Genomic DNA, 21,224 nt, shown 5'->3' on the forward strand with positions numbered 1-21,224 from the left:
CTATAGAGCTGCTGTATAGCTATAGAGCTCTAAATTGCATTTAGAGCTACAAAGCACTTCTTCAGAGTGGAATTTGTACTCAGGATTCATAAGAGCCTGGAGAAGGATGGTGTGACTCTTGGGATCCTCATTTGAAAAAACAGATACAAGCATTATTTGTACAAATTGCTGTCAGGGCATTGCAGTCAGCTGGTGCAGCAGGAAAGCCTGAAGACAAAGCCTGCCATAACTACTGTATTTTAGTTTTAACAAGTAACAAAGGAGGAGGAAATATTCTTACATATAGTTCCCTGTGGTGGGTTAACTTTGGCTAAGGGCTAGTTCCCTACCCAGCCAGTAAGATAACAGGAGAAAACTGGAAATAAAAGCTTGTGGGTTAAGATAAAGACAGGGAAATTGTTTACCAGTTACTACAATGGGCAAATAAGACTTGACTTGGGGAAAATTAGTTTAATTTATTGCCAATTAAAATACGTTTAGGTGATAAGAAACTAAAAGACAGACATTAAACCACACTTCCACCTCCCTTTCCCAAATTCACTCCTTCACTTCAGGATCCTCTCCCCACCCACTGAGCAGTGCATGGGAGTCAGGAAATGGAGGTTATGGTCAGTCCTCTCTGCCCTTCCTTCCTCACCACACTTTTCACCTGCTCCAGTGTGGGATCTCCATCTGCCACAGCCCATCCCAGACATACTCACCTGCCCTGGTGTTGGTCCTCCAGGGGCTGCATGGGATATTGCCTCTGGCATTTCACCATGGGCTGTAGGGGAGTATCTGCCTGTAGTATGGAGCACCATCTCCTTTGACCTTGGTGTGTCCTCTGCTGTTTCCCAGTCTTCCTATTCCCTGCTCTTCTGCCTGTGTGGCACTGTGGCTGGCTCTTCCTTAAACATGTTTCCTCCAAGGTGCCACTGTTTTTGCTGAAAAGCTCAGCCTTGCCCTGCATGTTCTTTTTGGAGCCAGATGGAGCCACCTGTGACTGGCTCAGGGCAGCCCCAGCCTCTCCTCACCAAGGCCACTGCACTGCCAACACATTGGCATGGACACCCAGTGCAGTCCTAGTCAATTAAAATATTTTTGAAGGTAGGGAAAGAAGCTTGCAGTTTCACATGCACACCAAACCCTCACTTCTGTAAAATAAGACTTAGAAAAATGCATAAGCTAGGATTCAGTTGCCTGTTCAACACTTGGAGGCTAGTTTTGGTTACTAGACAGTCCAGGTTATGATTGAACCACAAGCGTGGGCTTTTCAGCAAAGCTGCTCCTTTAATTAGGGCAATATTGTGAGCAGGGTATGGTAGCCAGGGATAACGTTCTTATGTGTCTTATCCATTGAATATGACTGCAAATGTTTTCACTGCATTTTTCCACAATTTAGATTGCAAGGAGATAATTTGGCAGAAAGGCCAGAAGATGTCTCCATGGTATCTCAGACATCTGAGCCAGCAGTGTCAGACTCTGATGGTAAGTTATGTAAATATTTGCTGCTGATAAAAAAACGCCCAAATATCAACATCTTGCATTTGAGAGTAGGGGTTATGTGTGTAAAAGATGAAACACTTCCAAGAGAGTGTTCCTGGGCATTTGAACTCGATCATTTGCATTTCAAATCTGTTCAAAGAGCCACTAGCATATTTTTTTTCATGGCCAATTAACACTCCAGAATAATTCCTAGGCATATTTTGAGAGGTACATGGGACCAAAATTTGTTTTTAGTATACAGATTTTATGTTAGCACATTAACATTTAAAACAGCTTAATGGCATAGACATGGGCTGTTCATTGCTGCTTTTATGCCAAAGAATGGGCTTTGAAATATTTAATTTATTACTACACATGTATCAGATGATTCAAATGATTTACAGTAGAAATTAAGAGTTTATAAAATAACTCTGAAAAACACCTTTTTTCCTCATACAAACATGTTCATATGTTGGGTTAATCTGCAGTCAGGACACTCAAACTTATTTCAATTTCTTCTCAGGTTTTTGAACCAAATAACACCTGAAATGTTGAAAAAAGCACTGCATAAATGATATCTTTCCAGAGAATGCCCAGCTTTCCTATGAAAGATAAAGTTGATGAAGGTTAACTTTATCTTAGCTGCCACTGTAATGCAGAGAGAAAGAAATAGAACTTTTGACAGAGAATCTACAAAGATAAGTCTTTCAGTCCATTCCCTTACTGTTGGGCAGAACTAGCCAAGTCTACAAAATTTTTTAATTTTTTTTAATGTTTTTTGTAGTTTTGATGCAAATCAAAATTACAAATGTTTTAATTTGCAGCGTAGTCTTCAGCAGCCATGGACAAGTTAACTATGGTGATCAATTAACACAAAAAAAACCCCAGAACGTATTTTTAAAATAATCCTACTCTCTGTCTGCTATCTAATGCTATTGTATGTGCTATTAGGTATCCCAGCAACCTAAGTTCTCACTTATTGTCTCATTTGTAAAGCAACCATTAGTAACTAATAAGTATTTAAAAATTTATCTTTAAAAACTGGTTTTGTGAGAATGTATGGTTTCATGCAGTCAAGACATTGGCCTTTCCTTTTATCTACCATTGGTCATTTAACTGAAGAATGGAATAGGACACTCAGAATCTCAAAACATGATGTCCTTACAATCTTCATGAAGATTGTCAGCAAGAGATGCTCAGGCTGGTGACTTCAATCAAGCCGTGTGAAAGGAGGGCAAAATTCTATTGTTGTGAGAGTGATTCCCAGAAAGGGAGGTGGTGGTGGCTTGCTTGGGATAGATAAGGGAATATGCATGCATGAGATTATTGCAGCAAAAGCAAATAGATGGGTAAGGCAGACATGTGGGAAAAAGTTCTACAGTTCACAAAAAAGTTTCCATTTTCCCTCCTGCGTACCTTTGCTCTTGAAGTGAAAATATGCCCACTTTGCCATGCCATCTTCTGAAATTACAGGCTTCAATTAAATAGTTAGGTTATGGTAAGTGGCAGAGACACGAGGATTAAAGAAGGTGAAATTATCAGAAAGTTCTGATGCTGTGTTATATTGGAGCTGGATCTTTCTTGGTCACAGGATATGGAGCACAAAAGTGCAATAGCTGTTCTACCTTTGGCCATTTCATGTGTTTCTGCAGTCAATATGGCTACAGAGAAGATGGAAGATGCTTTCTTTTAAATACAATAAAATACAGGGAGTAAAATTTAGATAGGTAGGTGGGGCAATGATATTCACGTTGTTAAAAGAATCTGTCTCATGTCTGTGAATATATATAGACCTGTTAGTCCTGTAGCTAGAAAATAACAAGGCCTCTTGGGCAAAAAGACTGAGGTCAATTGTAAGGTAATGCCAAATTTCTGTCAAGAGGTGCCCTCAGAAATATTCAGTGTTTCAAAACATATGGTTGGGTCTTTTTATCCTAAAATGTTGGCTAGTGCTACACTTTGATTTCAAAAAATACACAGCTACATTTCACAAGTAGGTACAGACTATAAACAGACACAGTGCTCAGGCAACTGCCCATTCTATCAATCTTTCCTATAAATGCAGCAGAATATTTGCTTTCTTTGCATCTGATACTTATTTCCAATAAATATTATGTATGAGATGATGATAAAAAGACCTCATAAAGATACTGTTTAAAAACCCTAAGTAACTAAGGCATTGTTACACTGAATTTTTAGTTATGTCCTCATACAGATGTATTACATCATGAAATAGTGACTTACCAGGTTTATTTGAATTTATGTTCTGCTGTTATTTATCACTACCCGTGCCCTTAATGAGGGAAAACTGCATTGGAAAGTGCTGATGCAAACCATTCATTCAAGAATAAGCAAGTAAGGTGCTGATGCACAACAAAGTTGAGAGTAGCTTTCTTTAAATAATGATCTGTTTCTGTTGTTAGATCTGGAACATCTCTCCTGTGAATTTCAGATGAACTAAGCTCAGAAGTAATTGGCAGAACATCTGATCTAACAGCCCTTATAAATAAGCCTCATTTTAAGTAATTCCAGCTACTAAAGTCAATGTAGTAGCTTATGTGAAAAGATCACGTGCAGCATCAGACACTCTACTGACTCCACTGACAATCTGGTTCTGGTTCTAATTAACCACTACACTGATTTCCCTCTAGTGTAATCCTGCTGAATTGGACAGACTTGTGTTTGATCTAAGTAGTAAAAATGAGAGGTAGGAATCAGGTCTCAAGATCGAAGAACACAAGACACTTTAAAGCTGCAGTTTCTTTTCACTGTCCTAAACTACACCTCTCAAAAATGTTTCCCTTTTCCATTAGACCTCTTCACAGGAAAGAACTAAGGGAAGAATTTAATAGGTTCTTGATTTTGATTAGAAGCAGCAGCAAAGATGATTTCACAGCAGACTTCCCCTGTAGATGCCAAGCTTGTCTGGTTTGTCCCTTTGGTCAGTTCTCCACTGAGCCTTGCTCTTGTTCTGTAGAGTGGATGGGGAGAATGGCTGAGGCTCCAAAGCATACACACTACAACAGAATTCAGCCAAAAACCTGCATCCAACAGCCCCCAATGTGTTTTCCAGGTTGGTGGGATTGCAGAAGCAATCTACTGTATTTTTTTCAGGGGGTATTAGATAAGTAGAAATAGCATCACTAAAGGATAATTGTTCATTTATTCTCAATTTCTTATAAGTACTGTGCAACCTTGTTTCACTCGTTTCATTCTCATCTGCTGAAATGTACCTTGCCCTTTGAGTGAAGCCATGATATAAAGCAGGAAAAGAAGACATTATAGCAAATAAAGCTTTTGCAGTCTGTGCATTCTTGCAGAATTAAGTTTAAAATGCAGTAATTTAATAGGGATTAATCTCTTAATATAAGATAAATAAAAAGTATAAGACTTCTAAACCACTCCTCAAATTATCTAAGAAAAGCAGTTTATTATGTGAGTTTCTTTGCAGTGTATTGTGCAACTCCACATATTCCTGAGGTGTGGGCAAAGACTTGTTTCTTTTGTGACTCTGGAATAATATTGGAATATTTGGAATAATATTGGACCAAAAAGGATAGGTTCTGGGGTACTATGCCACTGTATAAATGTGGTATTTCCTGTTTTATTGTGCTATTACATCTACAGCTCTACAGATTATATCGTGGTATGCAATACTTATTTTGCTAAATAAATTTTGCTAGAGCAAAGTTCTCACCATTAGTTTATTCCCTATCAAACAGGAGTCACTGGTTTTTATTATTTGCAGTTAGCTAGTAGAAACAAGAAAAACCTAAAATATATAGTTTCTACATAGTTGGGTGTTTTGGTTCTGGTTTGTTTGTTTGGCGTTTTGGTTTTGGTTTTTTTCTCCTTTTGAGTGTCATTATACTAGAAAGTTCAAAAGAGACATTAGAATGTAGAGAAAAAGTTTTGAACTGAGGACATTCAATAAAAACATAAACATAAGAAACACATGTAGTGTTGTTCTGGGTGGAACTGCATGACCAGGGTAAAAAATTAAGGCTGTAAGTATGTGGGAATTAGGATTGAAAACTAGATAAGGCAATGGCAAAAGTGTGACATCATCTCTCAATTCCCACACAATTCCCTGACCATAGCTTTGCATTATGATCACCTCTTCGCCCTCCACATCAATTTGTGTTTGCAATTAATTGATAACCACAGTCGCCACGCTTCACTGTAAGTTCTGCTTTCATAGTAAGTATAGCTGAGATGTTTAACAAATTGGGTTCTGGAAACATAAGGGCCTCCCTGCTATGTGTCTGAATACCAGCAGAATGTGGGGAAGATCAGGACATCTTGTTTTGTTAGGCCACTGATGCAGCATCTAAGTGCCTTAGCAGAGTGTTAGGCAAAGAGTGAAACTGCGTAGAATGTTACTTGGAAATTTCTTTCTCTGACATGGGCACATACAATCTGTTTTAAGTCATTTCACATGCATCAAAGAGACATTTTAGACTCCTCAAAAATTCTGTCACTTTACAAATGTGGTAATATGGGCAAAAGTTATACTTGCAAGGCTTTTAAATCTTGTCTAAATTGACCAAATCCTTTTACTTCAGGAATTTTAACTGAATTAGTTGAATATAGTTTTATTCATTTTATTAAAGCTGGAGATCACTACTCACTTGTGCAAAGGGTAAACAGTATTTAGTTTGAATAGTAAAGGTAGTAAAGAACCTAGAAAATACCTTGGCAGCTGTAGGAAGCTTGCTTATCACTCTAGTCATGTTAAAGACACTGTTCCATGTTGCATTAAAGTTATAAATTAAAATCAGACATAAATTATAATCCATTGAAGTGTAACTGAAAAATAGTTTACAGTACTTAAAGGGTTTTTTTGGGCTACTGTTAACAGTAGCCACATTTACCTTCCTAGCAGTAAATTTTTAGGCATTAAGTTCAAAGTGACTAACAATTACTTGATTAGAGTGATTTACATTTCTCTTGTACCTCTTTGGAACAGCTCAAGTACCTGGGGTTGAAACACTCACAGAAGATATTAATGAGTTTCAGAGTGCTTCTCAAGTGGCAGCATCCGTAAGTACCTTCCCTTATGGGTAATCCTGTCATTTTTAAAATTAGTTTCTTAAAAATAGATTATGCATAGAGATAAAAGTTATGTTTGCCAGCACTGTCATCCTAGAGAGAAGAAAACTAAATTTACATAACCCTTCTGAATTTTCAGTTCTCTGTTTTAATTTTTTCATTCTAGGAAAGGTGGTATTTTGAAATAAATTATTATAATCTACAAAACCACGTGTTGTTGGGCTTGCCCATTGAAAATACAGAAATTTTATACGTAGTCTGTATGTTTTTAAATGCTAGTCAAATATTAATTTTACCAGATAATATTCAATTTTACAAATTGAAGAGAACAAAATAATTCAAACTCTAAATTTTATTCTGAAATATGAAATTGTAATATCTCAAATATAATTTAGATTTCTGTTACCATTTACTTGAAAAGTAGTAAGAACAGTTCAGTTAAAATGTATATCTAGTTTATATGTATATTTTAAAAAGAATGCAATATTATGCTTGGTAATATCTCCATCAGTTCTTTTATTTTGAAACTTTAAAAAATCTTTGCATATATGCAGTTTGTGGAAACCAGCATTAAAATATTTTTTTTTAAATTATATAATTGTAATTTTGGTGCTATTGGTATTGCACCAGGAGTTTGAATATAGGTTGAAGAAGGGATTGCTTTTTTTTTTTCCCTAAGGTAAAGAAATTGACAATAGTTGTTCATTTTTGCAAAATTTTAGACAAGTATAAGAGGACACATTATTCCTGTTCAGTCTGTTCAGTAGTACTGGTTTATTGCACTCTTCAGTGTTGATACAGGAAGTGAAAGAAGGGCTCAGTATTTGTTAGATAAGGAAAAAGGGGCAATATAAAAAAGAAGAAAAATGGTAATGCAAATGTCAGTCTTTCAGGCAGCTGATTAAGCAGTGTGAATAAAGCTAGATACTATTGAACATAAAGTATTTACAACCAGGTAATTTATGAAAGCAGTTGAGGGTTATGGAGTTCCAGATCAAACCCTAAAGTTCTTTGAGAACTTGGAGTGCAAGCTCACAGAGCATTTGCTGATATTGGGCAAAAAGAGTAAAGAACAGAACTTCAGCTGGCATTGCTTGGGGCTTCTTTTTCAAACCTCCTTTCTGCTTCCCACCAGGAAACAGAGGGGCAAGATAAATTTTACAGCACTTTCTGTACTCACATTTTCTTATTGATTTGGACTCATAGCTACAAAGTTTGATTTATTAATCCTGCAGGCATGTAACGTAGGGAAAGAGAAACTAATAAATTGAATTACATAGGAAAAAAATACAAAGAAAACAAAAGTTCATTATGCTTATTAACAAAATCTTGTTACAGAAGGGTACAGCCTTCAGCTGAACAATTTTCCATGTATGCTCTGTGTGTGCAGGCTCAGGAGCAAACAAACAGTATGTACCTGTGTTCATTTCGTGCTCTGGTAGTTCCAGGCTTATTTAAGGTTGCCTGGAGGATGGAACTGCCAGAGGCAGTAAGGTTACCTGGGCTGAATCCCTGAAAGCCACACTGGCTGATGCTGTAATTACCAGTGCTTCAAAGGGAAGAAAAAAGGAGCAGTTGCAGCTCTTGCTCTGCCTGTCCATCCTCAGGGCAAAAGCAGATCGTTTCACATCCCGAGCTCTTGAAAAACTACTTTGCCTAAGTTCCTAAGGAGTCAGTTACTGTTAGTTCATATGCTTTGGGTTTTTTTTTTTTTTTGGTGTATTGTGTCTTAGTGTTCTTGCTTAAATAGTGTGTAGCTAGCTGATTGTGTACTTTTGTCTTTTTATATCGGCTTGATATTCAAAATAAAATCCAACTATCCAACACTTAGTAACTGTATTTCCTCAAAAATAAACAAATGATCCAACTGTTCTCATTGCCTTTCAGGCTCTGAAGGAGAGATCTGTTCCATGCTCCCCTAATAATTTTCAGTGAGACTTATTCTTTGACAATCTTTATATACAAAATACAGAGATAAAACTGAGATGCCTCATAAGAAGGCTGTGTGGGTAAATGCAATCTTGCAATGGATTTCCACAATCATTCCAAGCAGTAAGAAATATGCCTGTAAAATTATTTCAGAATTGATACCAAAGTATATTCTCATGACTTGAATGATTTTTAGATATTTTATGAGATACAAGATGAGGGGAAAATAGAATAAGATGTTGATCAGACATATCTCATAAATTTGACAAATTGATTCTTGGTATTCACTCAAACGTGCATATTATATGTAAAAATTGCAGACGTGGTTCAAGGTGTGCAATGTTTAATATTGGTACTGCATTCCAATAGGGTAATTTATGTTTGTTGCTAGTTAAATGGATGATTATATAAATTTTTCTCTGCTTAGGTATATTGACAAATTTTCCAGAAAGGTGCCTTGGCCTTCAGAGTATAAGTCTTTTGAGAGAAACTGCAGGACAAAATAGCAAGAATTATGCCTAAGGATTTTCAGAAAAAAACTTCAGGTTCTTTTTTTCATGTCCTACATATGAATCCACATGTAAGATCTTTAATGTGAATACCAAAACAATCTGGATACTAGTATTCAAAAGAGACAGGAAACATCTATGTCTATAACATGGTTCATGTAATTTACACTATGTTTATATTATGATTTTCTTGCAGTTTTTTATATAAATTTCTGAAAACCCTGGTTTTTATAGTTAGACCTTTTTCTTTATACTTTTTAAAAATAGAATCTTTTGCTATGCTGTATTTTTCATTTAAAAAGTTAATGTTTGGAAAATTGAGAACTTAGATTTTCAGAGCTGCACAACCCCAAACAAGGCATTCTGGATGAATAAGTGAGTAGAGCAAAAAGCTGGTTGAAGTATTTACAGGAATCAGCACTGTCCCCAAGTGTTTTGTAAGAATTCAAAGTAGAAGCAAGCATTCAAAATATCCTTAGAGATCCTAGTTTACTGCCTGGTAAATATTTTGTGTAGTGAAAAGTGCCAGGCAAAATACAAAATCTTTTTCTTGAGAATTTTGTACTGTGGTGAACACAAAGTTTGCTAGCCAAATGTTTAGAACATTTCCAGAAACATAAAGTAAAATAAAACTCTATGAAAATACGGAAGTGATACTAGGGAAAATTTAAATGGCCTGGAATTCCAGCTGAAATGGAAAACCAGGGTGTCAGAGGAAGCTGCTGACTTTACAGTGACTATCAGATAGAAACAGGGCACATGCACTGAGCAGATCACATCGAGCAGTCTTTGCCTTCTCTCTGACTTGTTTCTTTTACCACCTGGATCTAGCAGGACTTATGCTTAGTTTTTGGGGGTTTTTATGTGAATCTTGCTTTGCACATGCACATAAAAAGGTATATTTTTCTTTGTAAATTATCCATGTAAGGCAAACCAATCCAAATGCAGCAGAAACTGGAAGAAAAAGTTGTCTGATTGCCAAAAGTGTTTCTGCATGAATGTGCCTTGGGTTTTTGCTCTTTATTGCTGTGGGAAAAATACTGTAATAAAGTGTTTTATAGAAGTGTATTGTTTTAAACAATTTTTTCCTGTATTCCCTACTGCTTTGGAACATTTCATTTGCTTTCATAGAAGAAATACAGACATGGATTTTCTGTGATAAATTAATAAATTCTTTAATTCATTTAGTAAAGTGACTTGAAGCTTCATGCACAAGGAAAAACGAAGCTTTTATTCTTGCTGTCAATATATGTTGAATACAATAATATTGCAATGTCATCTTATTTCGGTTCTATTTGTTAGAAATTTTCATAGCTTTTCCCATTTTTTTCCCATAGAATAATATATGAAGTAACTTAATTACTTGAGTATAATCAACAGAAATCATCCAAACTTCTGTATTTAACTAAATCTATAAATTATTTACTGGTTGGGGTCACTGTTTAGCATTTAGTGGGTTAGTCATTCAAATAGTTATTTTAGGATCACACTGCCATATCAGGAACAACAGCAGTGCACCTTTACAGTAATAGGAATTATAAGGGTCATATTTATATCGTATTGATGTACATATTTATGTTCAAATTGGAGATTTATGAAGATGTTTATATTCAAATTGGTGTGTTCTGATAAAGAAGTTTTCAAATCCAAGCTGAATTTTGTAATTTAGAAATTCAGGCACTTAAAGGTGACACTTCAAATTTTAATATCAAAATTTAAATATTCTATAAAAATAATAATAGTTAACATTAGATTACTTCAACTCTCCCACTGGTAGTAAAAAACCCTACACAAATGTATAAGTTTATCCACTGTTAGGTAAGTTAACAATACAAGATGGTTAGAAGAACATATCAGGGTTCTTGGGAAATAAGTGATAATTCCTGCAAGTAGTTAAGTAGTTTGAATTGCATACCCTGAATCTATTTGGTTGAGACCTCTCTTATGTCAAACAAAATCCATAAACCAGACACAGGCACATATTTTGTATATAGAGCCAAAAAAAAAAAAGCTTTCATTTTTTAGGTGAAAATCTTCTTATTAGAAAATACTTAATCCTCTAAACTATAATTCTAAATTGAAAGAATATTCTGAACTTTAGAAAAATATATGTAAGAAAAGGAAATCAATGAATACCTAGTTTTTACCTGTCTAGAATTTTTTGTTCTTGGGCCTGACAAATTTGGAGATATTAGATATTAGTCCAAATAGGAGTAAATAATACAGAACTGAAGTTTAGAAAAAAATTATTCTGGTTGCATTTCAAAAACTGAAATGTGATTCCTGGGTGTCCACATATTTCCTGCTTCCAGCTTTCCTGTAAACAGAAAAACTACGTGTAAGTTAACTCAAACACTCATTTTTTTAGTGTAAGGTTTAGCGTAAAATCTGCTGCTGGCTGACTGCCACGGGGAGCCAAAAGCTTGTAATTTCAATTACATGGCATTTCAAGTAGAACGGCTCTAGTGTGGAAGGGGGGATTAGAGGTGGCAGCCGATATTGTAACAGAGTTCCGAGAAGCCTTGTATGTTTACAGTATCAGATGGTTTGCTCACCTTATGTCCTTGAACAGATTACGGAAGCTGAAAGATTAAATATTAGGTGACCTCTTTACAGAAAGTACATGTTGAGTGAAGAATTCTTAAACAAAATACTGCACCCAAAAAATGCCCTTCATGCAGAACATCTGTACTTGCCACCTGCTTGGACAGAATGGAAGGGACACTTGTAAACAAGCTGTTCAATAAAGAGGCTTTGGTTTGTTTGGTGTGGAGATTTTTTGGGGTTTTTCCTTTTTTTCTTGGTTGGGTTTTTTCCTCTTGTTCGTATTTTTTGTCTGTTTGTTTTTGTTTTTTTTTTATTTAGAGGGATCTCTGTCAAATACCTCAATTTAAGATATTTAAGTTATTCAGCAAAGAAAAGCTATGTTATTATAGAAAACTAAGCCTGGGTGTATTCCTTACACTTATCTCCTGAAGCTACCAATAAAATTTCCACTTAATTAGCAAAACCATCTAGAATCAAAAGTGCAATAAAAACACTTTTCATATACTTACAGATTGCCAGGAGCTAGCTAATTTGGTTTCACCTTTTTCTTATTTCATTGTTATCATTCCGTTTAGGTAGTCTTCCACATCCACCTGTGTGTGCACGGGAATACCTGGGTTTTACTCTGAAACAGACCAAAATGGCATAGAAATGCAGGCTGAATAGTTTATTAACACTTGTTATGGCCAGTAAGGACGAGAAATTTATTTTCTAACAGGTGCTTGATTTCCAGGTGATGTTGTAAGCTGGAGCACTAGCTCCTGGTCTTAGCTATTCTGAAAAGCTGTACCTCTGCAGAGCTCACCAGATGTCACTGGGTATTACATAGCCCAGGTCAATTCAGCTTGACAGCAAGATCAAGATATTCTCATCTGCACTGGTGTTTTTTTAGGGACAAAAGCTGTACTGATTCATGCTGTGTAGCATTGTGCTGCAGATTGAAGCACAGGGAGTGAGCTTGAAAAAACTTTCTTACTCTTATTCATGACCTCCTTAATTTTATTTCAGTTACACTGTGGCATTTCCAGTAAATTACAGTTTTTCCAGAATTTTGGGGAATCAGTGCTGAAAGGGATTATCTCTGGCATTATTGTGTGTAATTTTTTATTTTAGCAGTAATTTGGCTAAGGGATATAAGGAAGAAAAAAGCAATAATGAATGTATTGTATGTGAGGAAATGATGATGATATATAAAGGAAGTCACTTAAGAAATGGACACGCAGTTGACCTTCAAGGTTGACAAATGTATCCCAAATGCTTTGTTTGAACATATTTCTGGTGCAGAACTCACTGCCTCACCTTCAAAGTTTGAAGGTGATGAACAGGACATAGAGTTGTTTCTACAATTTAGAAAGACAAGAATGTATTTCAATAACATCCTCATACTTAGATCTCATTAATCTTGTTAATGCAAATAGGCCATTTATAAATTTTGTGCTAATATTTATAAAGCATAATGAATGAGCAAGGGCAATAGTAGTCTGGAAGATGCTGAAATAATTGGAAGGATTCTATTCACATACTTCATACATACATGCTGTATTTTACATTCAGTCTGCTGTGATTAAGTCATTTAAGTTTAAGTCAAGTCTAGTGTTTCATCTCTGCAGTTCCTGGCTGGGAAACAAAGGATAAGTTTTGGTGAAATGCAGTAAAAATGTTTAAATAAATGGTTTGCAAGCCTGAATCTCTTTCTAAAGTGACATATCCAAACTGCTGCCATGTATCCAGTGGAGAGAAGGGGCATCAGGGAATTTTACTAGAGCTGTACAAATTCATTTATTCTTGCATTTGAATTGACATGCTTCCAAAGCCTTCTTGATAACATCCCCTACTTTCAGCTTGTGTTTATCTTTTAGGAATAAGACTGTTGCATAAATTGTTTGCTGGAGAAACTGAGGACCTCTGTCTGTGTTTATGCATTGTGCACCTAGATGAACTCAAGTCTCAAAACGTTAAAAAATGTTTTTCAATGCTCAGTGTTATTTAGAAATATATAAAAAATTACCTAGGCCTGCCTCCAAAAATATTGTTGATTATAGCCGTGGAATATTTAGCTTCAAAGAAAGAACGAAAAATGGTTACAGTGCAGTTTTAATGAATACTTACTCCCTTTTCTTTCCCAGATAATTTAATTCTCTATCAAGTAAGCATTTAATTGGAAGGTACTATTATTATAAGCACATCATTTGTTATGAAATGAAATAATATTTATTAATACTAATAATATTAAATAGTATTAATATTAAGTTAATGTTATTTAATTTTATATTAGTGATATTATTAATATTTAATATTAATATTATTAAATGTTAATAATATTTATATTAAATAACTCATCTTCCATAGATACTATAGCAATACTGTTCTGATCTTTTGTGAAGCTGTTAGCTGAAAAAATGTAAAAAAAAAAAAAAGCTTATGATATTACATAAAATTGAAAATGCTCAGGAAGTGTTACAAAATTTGGGGGAAAATTCATCCAAAGTTATCTTGGTTTCACAGAGTGTTGGAACTGTGTATCTGAAAGGGAGTTTGAATATGTAACAGTGGAGAGCTTCCTTTACTCAGTCATCTTTGTTTTGTATGAGTCTTACATGACTACTGTGCATAAAGGGAAGAAGTCCAGTAAAGGTACAATGTACAGAAAACCAGCAGAGGTTTGTAGAAGAGAAAGACCAACTGCATTTCATTTCCAGAAGCATTTCCAGGACGAAGGAAGTGAAATCTTCTCATCAGGCTAAGCTTTGGAAGTATGTTTTAGGCAGGTTAAGGAGTTACTGAAAGCTGATAATAATTTGCTATAATAAGCTTAAATAGTCCAATGTAAGAATATTAAAAGAGCAGTTTGGTTGTCAAGTATTGCCACAGACCACTGACTAGTTTTTATTCCATATTTCAACAGAGTTGTATTTATGAATGAAATTATATATTCAAAAAAGGATTAATCCTTATAACCCTGGGTTTTTTTTTCCTTGTGCTTTTTACAAGATATGAAAATATGCCCTATGACATGCAAATAAAAATGTTCTTTTTCATAAAAATCTGGGAACAGAGAATATCTAAAAATAGATTGAAAAATGAAAGATTAGCATTCTCTTCCATACCTTTTCCTCCTTCCCATCTCTTATTTTATTTATTTCAGAGGAACTGATCACAGAATAATATACTCTTCTACTTAGAGATAGATATTGGATAATTAATATCCATTTGAAATGAGAATTTAGGGATGTAATTTAATAGAGATTAATCTTCTGTAGAGTGCTCAACAATCCCAGTTGTTATTTGGATGGAGAATTCACAGTGAGGACCCAAGTGAAAAATGTTCAAGCCCTCTTAGGGGAACAAGTGAATCAGGTCTAGTGATATGTCTGAAATAAAAATGTTTGAAGATGATTTCACTTCTGAGTAATTTACTGTTTTATTCAGCTATTCTTCCATATTTGCATGGGATTAAATACAGGTAATTTTAACCAGGGAAGAATTAGCATTAAAAAACATTTGGCAAATTAAAATAAATGTTATTACTGTTTTTAAAAAATTATGAATTAATAAGAATAGAGTTATCTGCAGCTTCAAACTATTTTGTATGCTGGTAGCTGTGACTGGGCTTTTTTGCATATGCACAAACAGTATTACAATATAGCTGTTGCTTTAAAAATATAAATCTCTGTTATATTTTAAAGATGCATGGTTCACAATGGTCATTTGCATTCAAAGCAGTGTTTATTTGGAACGGATTAAGAATTATCTAAAATATATCCCATATAACATTTTACTTCTGTAGAATTATGCCTACTTTTCTAAAAGGGAAGGCAGCTACACTGTTTAAAGCAGGGTTTTTTTGTGAATGGAAATGATACCAAACCTATATTTTCATGTTTCTCCTTTGAACCGAGCTGCACCTTTCCGTGTGGGATGAGGGTCTGTCCAGGGAAGTGCCGTCACTCCCGGCAGAGATCCGCAGAGCGCGGTGTCAGCCGTGCGCAGCTCCAGCGTGCCCTCTGTGCATGGGCCACCAGCTTGGGTCTCCCTCCCCGATCAGTCATTCTTCTCTCTGAAATTGCCCCAGCTTCATGTCTTTGAAATAGCGGCCTCTCTACATTTGCTTGGCATTTAATGAAATATTTAAAAATTAGTAAGAAGTGAATGACAATGAGACCATTGCGTAAGCCTTGTTTCTTTAGGAAACCAACAAAACTTCCTAAACTACAGATTAAATGTTTTGGTGAGGTAATAATGTAAAATTTATTTCAGATAGGCTTTCAAGAATTATTTAATTGATGGTTTTGTTTGTTGTTTTCATTTGGGTTTTTTAATGAGGAAGTCTTGCACAATTGGTCATATGTTTTATTGTGCATTTCACATACACATCTATCAAGTTTACCTCATAGTATATTTGACAAAAATTTCCTGAAATGAAAATAGATTGAGAAGGTTCCAGAAAAAGCAAATAATTTTGAGTACCGCAGTGTTCAATAAAGAAGAGACTGGGGCAATGGTCTGTTCTCTGACAACCCTTTCAAACTGCTATGTTGCCCTGATGATTTAATTGCCATTTCGGAAAGGAATATTTCTTGCAGTGATAAAACAGTACTGGAAATTTTGATTAGGAAATTCTATGATATTCCCAGAAGTGCAGCTTTGCAGAGATGCTGAGCCAAATGTTACGGTAATTTAAAGTAAGTGCAATCCTTACTAAGTAATTGGAACTGCAGAGAATGTAAATCATTGAGGAATTTGTCCTGTTACTATGTCTCAGCATAGAGCAAGAGCTTATGTGAAGGTGTATATTTCAGTTATTTTAGAACTGCTTCTTCTAACTAATTCCTGTGATTTATTTTATGTATGTTAAGAAATTATATTTTGTAGTATTTAGCATAAAAATGTATACATTCTACGTAATAAGCACCAGATTCCTGATCCTAGATGAAGACACCACTCTTTCTATTGTTTCATATATAAATATGAAACTGAATTAAAAGTACTCCATTTTCTTTTTATCTATGTAAGTCTCAGACAGTTTGGACCTTGGATGCCGTGACTGTCAGACCTGGAGGTTCCCCACGGCAGAAACTCCTAAAGGACTCCTTAGCAGCAAAAGAGCTTCAGACCATGGAGAAACACCTAGCTGGTATGTATGGGATCAAGGAACCATAAAATGCTTACAAGTACTCACCCAGCTTGCTCTGCCAATATTTCAGACAAAGGAAAAAATTATCTAACTCGCATGCTGATGAAAACACATGAAAACTTTTCTTTTTTTTTTTTTCCATTGAAGAAAACACCAATTCGTGTTTTATTTGTAGAGGTAATGAACTTCAATGTAATCACAGTAAGTACACTACTTAAAAAGTAATTAAACCATGTTGAATGTACTGTGGTCTGAAAGCATAATAATGCACCTATTTTTTTTGTTTTCATGTTTCACCCAGACTTATGCAATAAGGAGATACTAATGTTTTGCTTACTGTTAAATAGTCTTTAAAAGCAGACTGCAGTTGTTCTTTAACTAGATAATAGATTGCTTTGCAGGAAAAACTTACCTTGTTCGTGAGAATTCTGGTTGAGTGAAATCTGCTAATTTGTGTGCTTTGGAACATCTGCATCATCTTTGATGGGGTAAACATTTCTGAAAAGTCAAACAAAACAAAAAGCGTGGAGTTTTTTGGTAAAAAGATGTTTCAGAGCTTTATAAAAATCTTCAGCTTTCATTAAAAGGTATGACAGAGACCTATAGTGTGGCAGTCCTATATTATGCATGTTATTTTTCATATGGTGAAAGCTTGATAGGCTAATTCTATGAAAAGTAATGCTTCACTGGAATGTAAAGACTCTATATGTAGAATGAAAGTAGAAATGAAATTTATCTGATCATTCTTGCAAGTTATTTAGAGAGTGAGGCAGGGAACACTTTTGGCATGATTTTTAAAAATACTTTGGATATTTATCTTGCCAATGACAATGGTCTGAAAGCTGTATCCTCTTTTGAAAGGGAGTATTGCAGCTGAGGTCAGGGCAGATGACAAAGCTATGAGCACAGTGAGGGAAGATTTTTAGGAATAGCTTTTGCTCATAATGGATCAAGAATTATAAATTATGATCTATGCAAATGAAGCCTTTTTAGGTGGGTTTTGTGTCTGACAGTAGAGATGCTCTAATTCAATTTTTTTAATACGTTCATAAAGCTTATAGCTGTTAGAGCTGCAGCCACTGCCAAACTAGACTGAAAAATCCATTAGTCTTCTCTCTAAACTGAAACTCCCAGGAATATCTAGTGGGAATCAGGAGAGCATCAAACCAATAATGTGGTTTCTGTCTCATAGCAGGGACCCGTGTACCCCAAAGGCTCTGCTACTGAGGTGTTTTTCCTTATGTTGTCACTCAGGAAGATTCTGGTGAAGATTCCCTACTTTGATTTATGTCCTAACTGGTCTCATTTCCATGGTCATACAAGCTGTTCTTGCATGCATTATGCAAGGAAAAATGCAGTCCCTTAGCAAAGCTGACAGTAATAACTACAATATTCAATAGAATATGGAATTTTAAATACTTAATTGACTGTAAACTAACCAGCTACATTCACCCAATCTCTGATATTCCTTCTGCAGTTGTGTGACCCACAAGATTTTCTCTCTCACATCAGTGCTTTTCCTGCCATTTGACTTTGGGTCTGTTATTTCAGTAAAGCTGTAACATGAGGTTCAGCCATTCTACCACTCAGTAATTTTTGTCTGATGGAGAACTTCACATGAAAACAGCCCAATTATTAGACATTGAACTATTGTATTCCTAATAGTTCATGTCCTATTGTAACACCAGTGGTGCTTGAGACAATTACTCCCCTCAAAGACAAGAATAACGTAATTTCCGTGAATAATCAGTTCAGAGTACCTCAGATAATAATGCCTTGGTTTTGCTTAGCCTCATTTGTCTTATACAATTGCAAAAGTTCAAGTGTCTGTGATATCAGCAAGTCTCTTGTTTCAGTTCTCTTAGCAAGTGTAATGGAACCTATTAATTCTATGGAATGGCTGCCTATCCAGGCAGTAATTTAGATGCCTGAGCTATGACTTGGATTACCTGTGTAATGATGAAATATGGCCTCCTGTCTCACATACACCTTCTTAAGAGGCCTGGTCTTCCCTTGTGGACTATATGCTGGATATTATGCCTAACATAAGGCATAATTTGATGTCTGTGCCTAAACTAGGAGCTAGAACAAATTGCCAGCAGCTGCCTCAGTACCTTGATATTTGAAAGCAGCAGTTTTACAAAATCAGATACTGGAGCAGTTTTCTTTTCCTTCTCTACATTTGACTATTTATTTTTGTCTAAAATCCAGGCTTTTATGTTACTATGGCTGCTTTATATCATATGAGAGATATTCTCACCATTTTTTTGGGTAGTTTATTCCAGTATCTTGCCAGCGTGGTTTGTTGCACTGATTTGGTGGTCTTTATATACTTATGGAAAATATTTTATCACAAGAAGAACTGTTAAAAAATAAAGTTTGTAAGTGCATATGAATCATACCCTTATTCTGGATTTATTTTTTTTAAGCAAAATGTCTTTGTGTTGCTGTGTTGCATTTTATTTTCCTTTATATGACATCAACAAGGATTTTTAAAAAAAATCTTAAGTCATAATTCAATTTAATTATTTAATATGGTGTAATCAGATAATACTGCAAAGCTGGGCATGTGTGATTTATTTTTCCTTCTGGTTGAAAAGCTTATATTAAAGCAAAATCAAACAGAAGATGTGTAAATAAAACTGAATAATTGTGCTATGGAAACGTGTTAATTATGTGTAGAGAAATGATTATAATAATTGGTTTATCTGCAGGCTTGATTACTATATGAAATTAAGAAAACATAAGCCAGCATATAATGTTTATTTAACTCTTATTAAATCATTCAATATTCATGCTATTTCTTAGCATACTGAATTCACTACAGGCAAGTTGTACATCTGTAATTTTGCAAAGAAGTAGACTAAGCTGGATCTTTACAAGACCATATTCTTGATTTGGCTTAAATGAAGTAGCCCACAGTATCATTTATTGGCCCCTGATTTTTTGCCAGGCATCTTACACATTCTGCATCAAAGGAGGAGCAGGCAGCAGTTTAAGGGAGCTGCTTCTTCCCCCTCTAAGATCAGCTCAGTTGGTCAGAGTCTGGTGCTAATAATGCCAAGGTCACAGGTTTGATCCCCATATGGGCCAAATTGAAGAGTTTGCCTTGACGATCCTTGTGGCTCCCTTCAATTCAGAACACTCTGTGTTTCTGTGATTCACCACTTCACACTCGAGACCTGAGTGCTGCATTCAGCTCGGGAGCCCCCCGTGTAAGAAGGATGTGGACCTGTTTGAGTGGGTCCAGAGGAGGCCACAGAGATGCTCAGAGGGCTGGAGCATCTCTCACACACTGAGAGATTTGGGATTGTTTGACCTGGAGAAGTGAAGGCTACAGGGAGAGCTACTTGTGGCCTTCCAGTACCTAAAGGGGTCTGCAAGAGAGCTGGGGAGGCACTTTGTACATGGGTATGTAGAGATAGGACAAGGAATAAAGGCTATAAATTAAAAGAGGAGAGATTTACATGCTGTGAAGAAATTCTTGACTGTGAGGGTGGTGAGGCACTGGCACAGGTTGCCCAGAGAAGCTGTGAATGTCCTGCCCCTAACTCAAGGCTCAAGGCCAGGTGGGATGGGGCTCTGAGCAACATGATTTCAGTGAAGGCATTCCTGCCCATAACCAGGGGGTTTGGAACCAGGTGACCTTTATGGTTTTTTTCCAGCCAAAACCATTATCTGATTCTATGAAGTTCCAAAGTGAAAGCACAGTGGAAGAGTAGTTCAAGATGTAATAATTTCAAAATGGAAATAATTAATTTTAAGGGGTCAATTAGAAATATTCTTAACTGTGTGCTAGAAATATTGGCTATGTTTTGAAATTTGCTAAGAGCAAAATATTTAATCTTTAAAAAGTTGAGACATACCTTTATCTAACTAAATGAGTTTTACTAGCTTTTCTAGTAATAGCATTTGAATTGTGTGCAATATGTTGTATTAGAGTAGAAACATGAAATTGGCATGGCTTATTTTCCTATTTTTAAGATCTTATAAAACATGTTAGTGTTAAAGGCAGCACATCTTTAATTATTTAACATACAACATTCCTTTTATACCTACTGGTAAACGCAAGTGAAAGAAAATCTTGTTTTCCAATACGCAGTTTAGAATCTGTTTCTTTTAAGACTTTTAGAACCTGAAATAATTGTTATCAAAATAAAAAAAATAAATGCTAATTTTAGACAAGTTGACTTAATAGGTGTTTAAATCAGTAGAGCTTTGCTAATTTGCAGCTTCTGGGACTGTGACTTGTGCATGTTCATGAGAAAGGGCATTGCTATTTTAAAGATAATCAGCTGTATCTATGAAAATCAAGTATGGTAGAGCACATGCCAGTGAAAGTGAAAATTCATAACAGTAGTGTAAGATAAAATAAACTTGATTAGACTGTTCTTTAAGATCTACATTTGTACTTGCAAGGAATTTCCATATGTTATCAATGCTAACCTAAATTCCAGCTACCCTCGCCTGACTTTGATGGGTATATTCTGATTAGAATTCATTAGAAGCATTAATATGATTTAAATTATTTCAGGAGACATTTTTTATTCACTGTCCTTAATCTGTGTGTTTTTAAAGCAGATCTTATT

The 21,224-nt window shown here is 35.4% G+C and overlaps 1 protein-coding gene across 7 annotated transcripts in view; it reads left to right on the forward strand.

Annotated features, from left to right (window-relative positions):
• The window catches only part of C1H8orf34 (chromosome 1 C8orf34 homolog), a 148,719-nt gene that overhangs the window by 111,391 nt on the left and 16,104 nt on the right, over positions 1-21,224 (forward strand). For all 7 annotated transcript variants that reach the window (XM_088176012.1, XM_088175971.1, XM_014873007.2 and 4 more), the window contains 3 exons: positions 1,382-1,467; positions 6,434-6,507; positions 16,515-16,635. In XM_088176012.1, the coding sequence (XP_088032138.1) occupies positions 1,382-1,467; positions 6,434-6,507; positions 16,515-16,635 (281 nt within the window). The remainder of the gene's footprint in view (positions 1-1,381; positions 1,468-6,433; positions 6,508-16,514; positions 16,636-21,224) is intronic.

This window comes from Sturnus vulgaris, chromosome 1 (assembly GCF_052056855.1).
Source record: "Sturnus vulgaris isolate bStuVul1 chromosome 1, bStuVul1.hap1, whole genome shotgun sequence".
Taxonomy (NCBI): Eukaryota; Metazoa; Chordata; class Aves; order Passeriformes; family Sturnidae; genus Sturnus; species Sturnus vulgaris.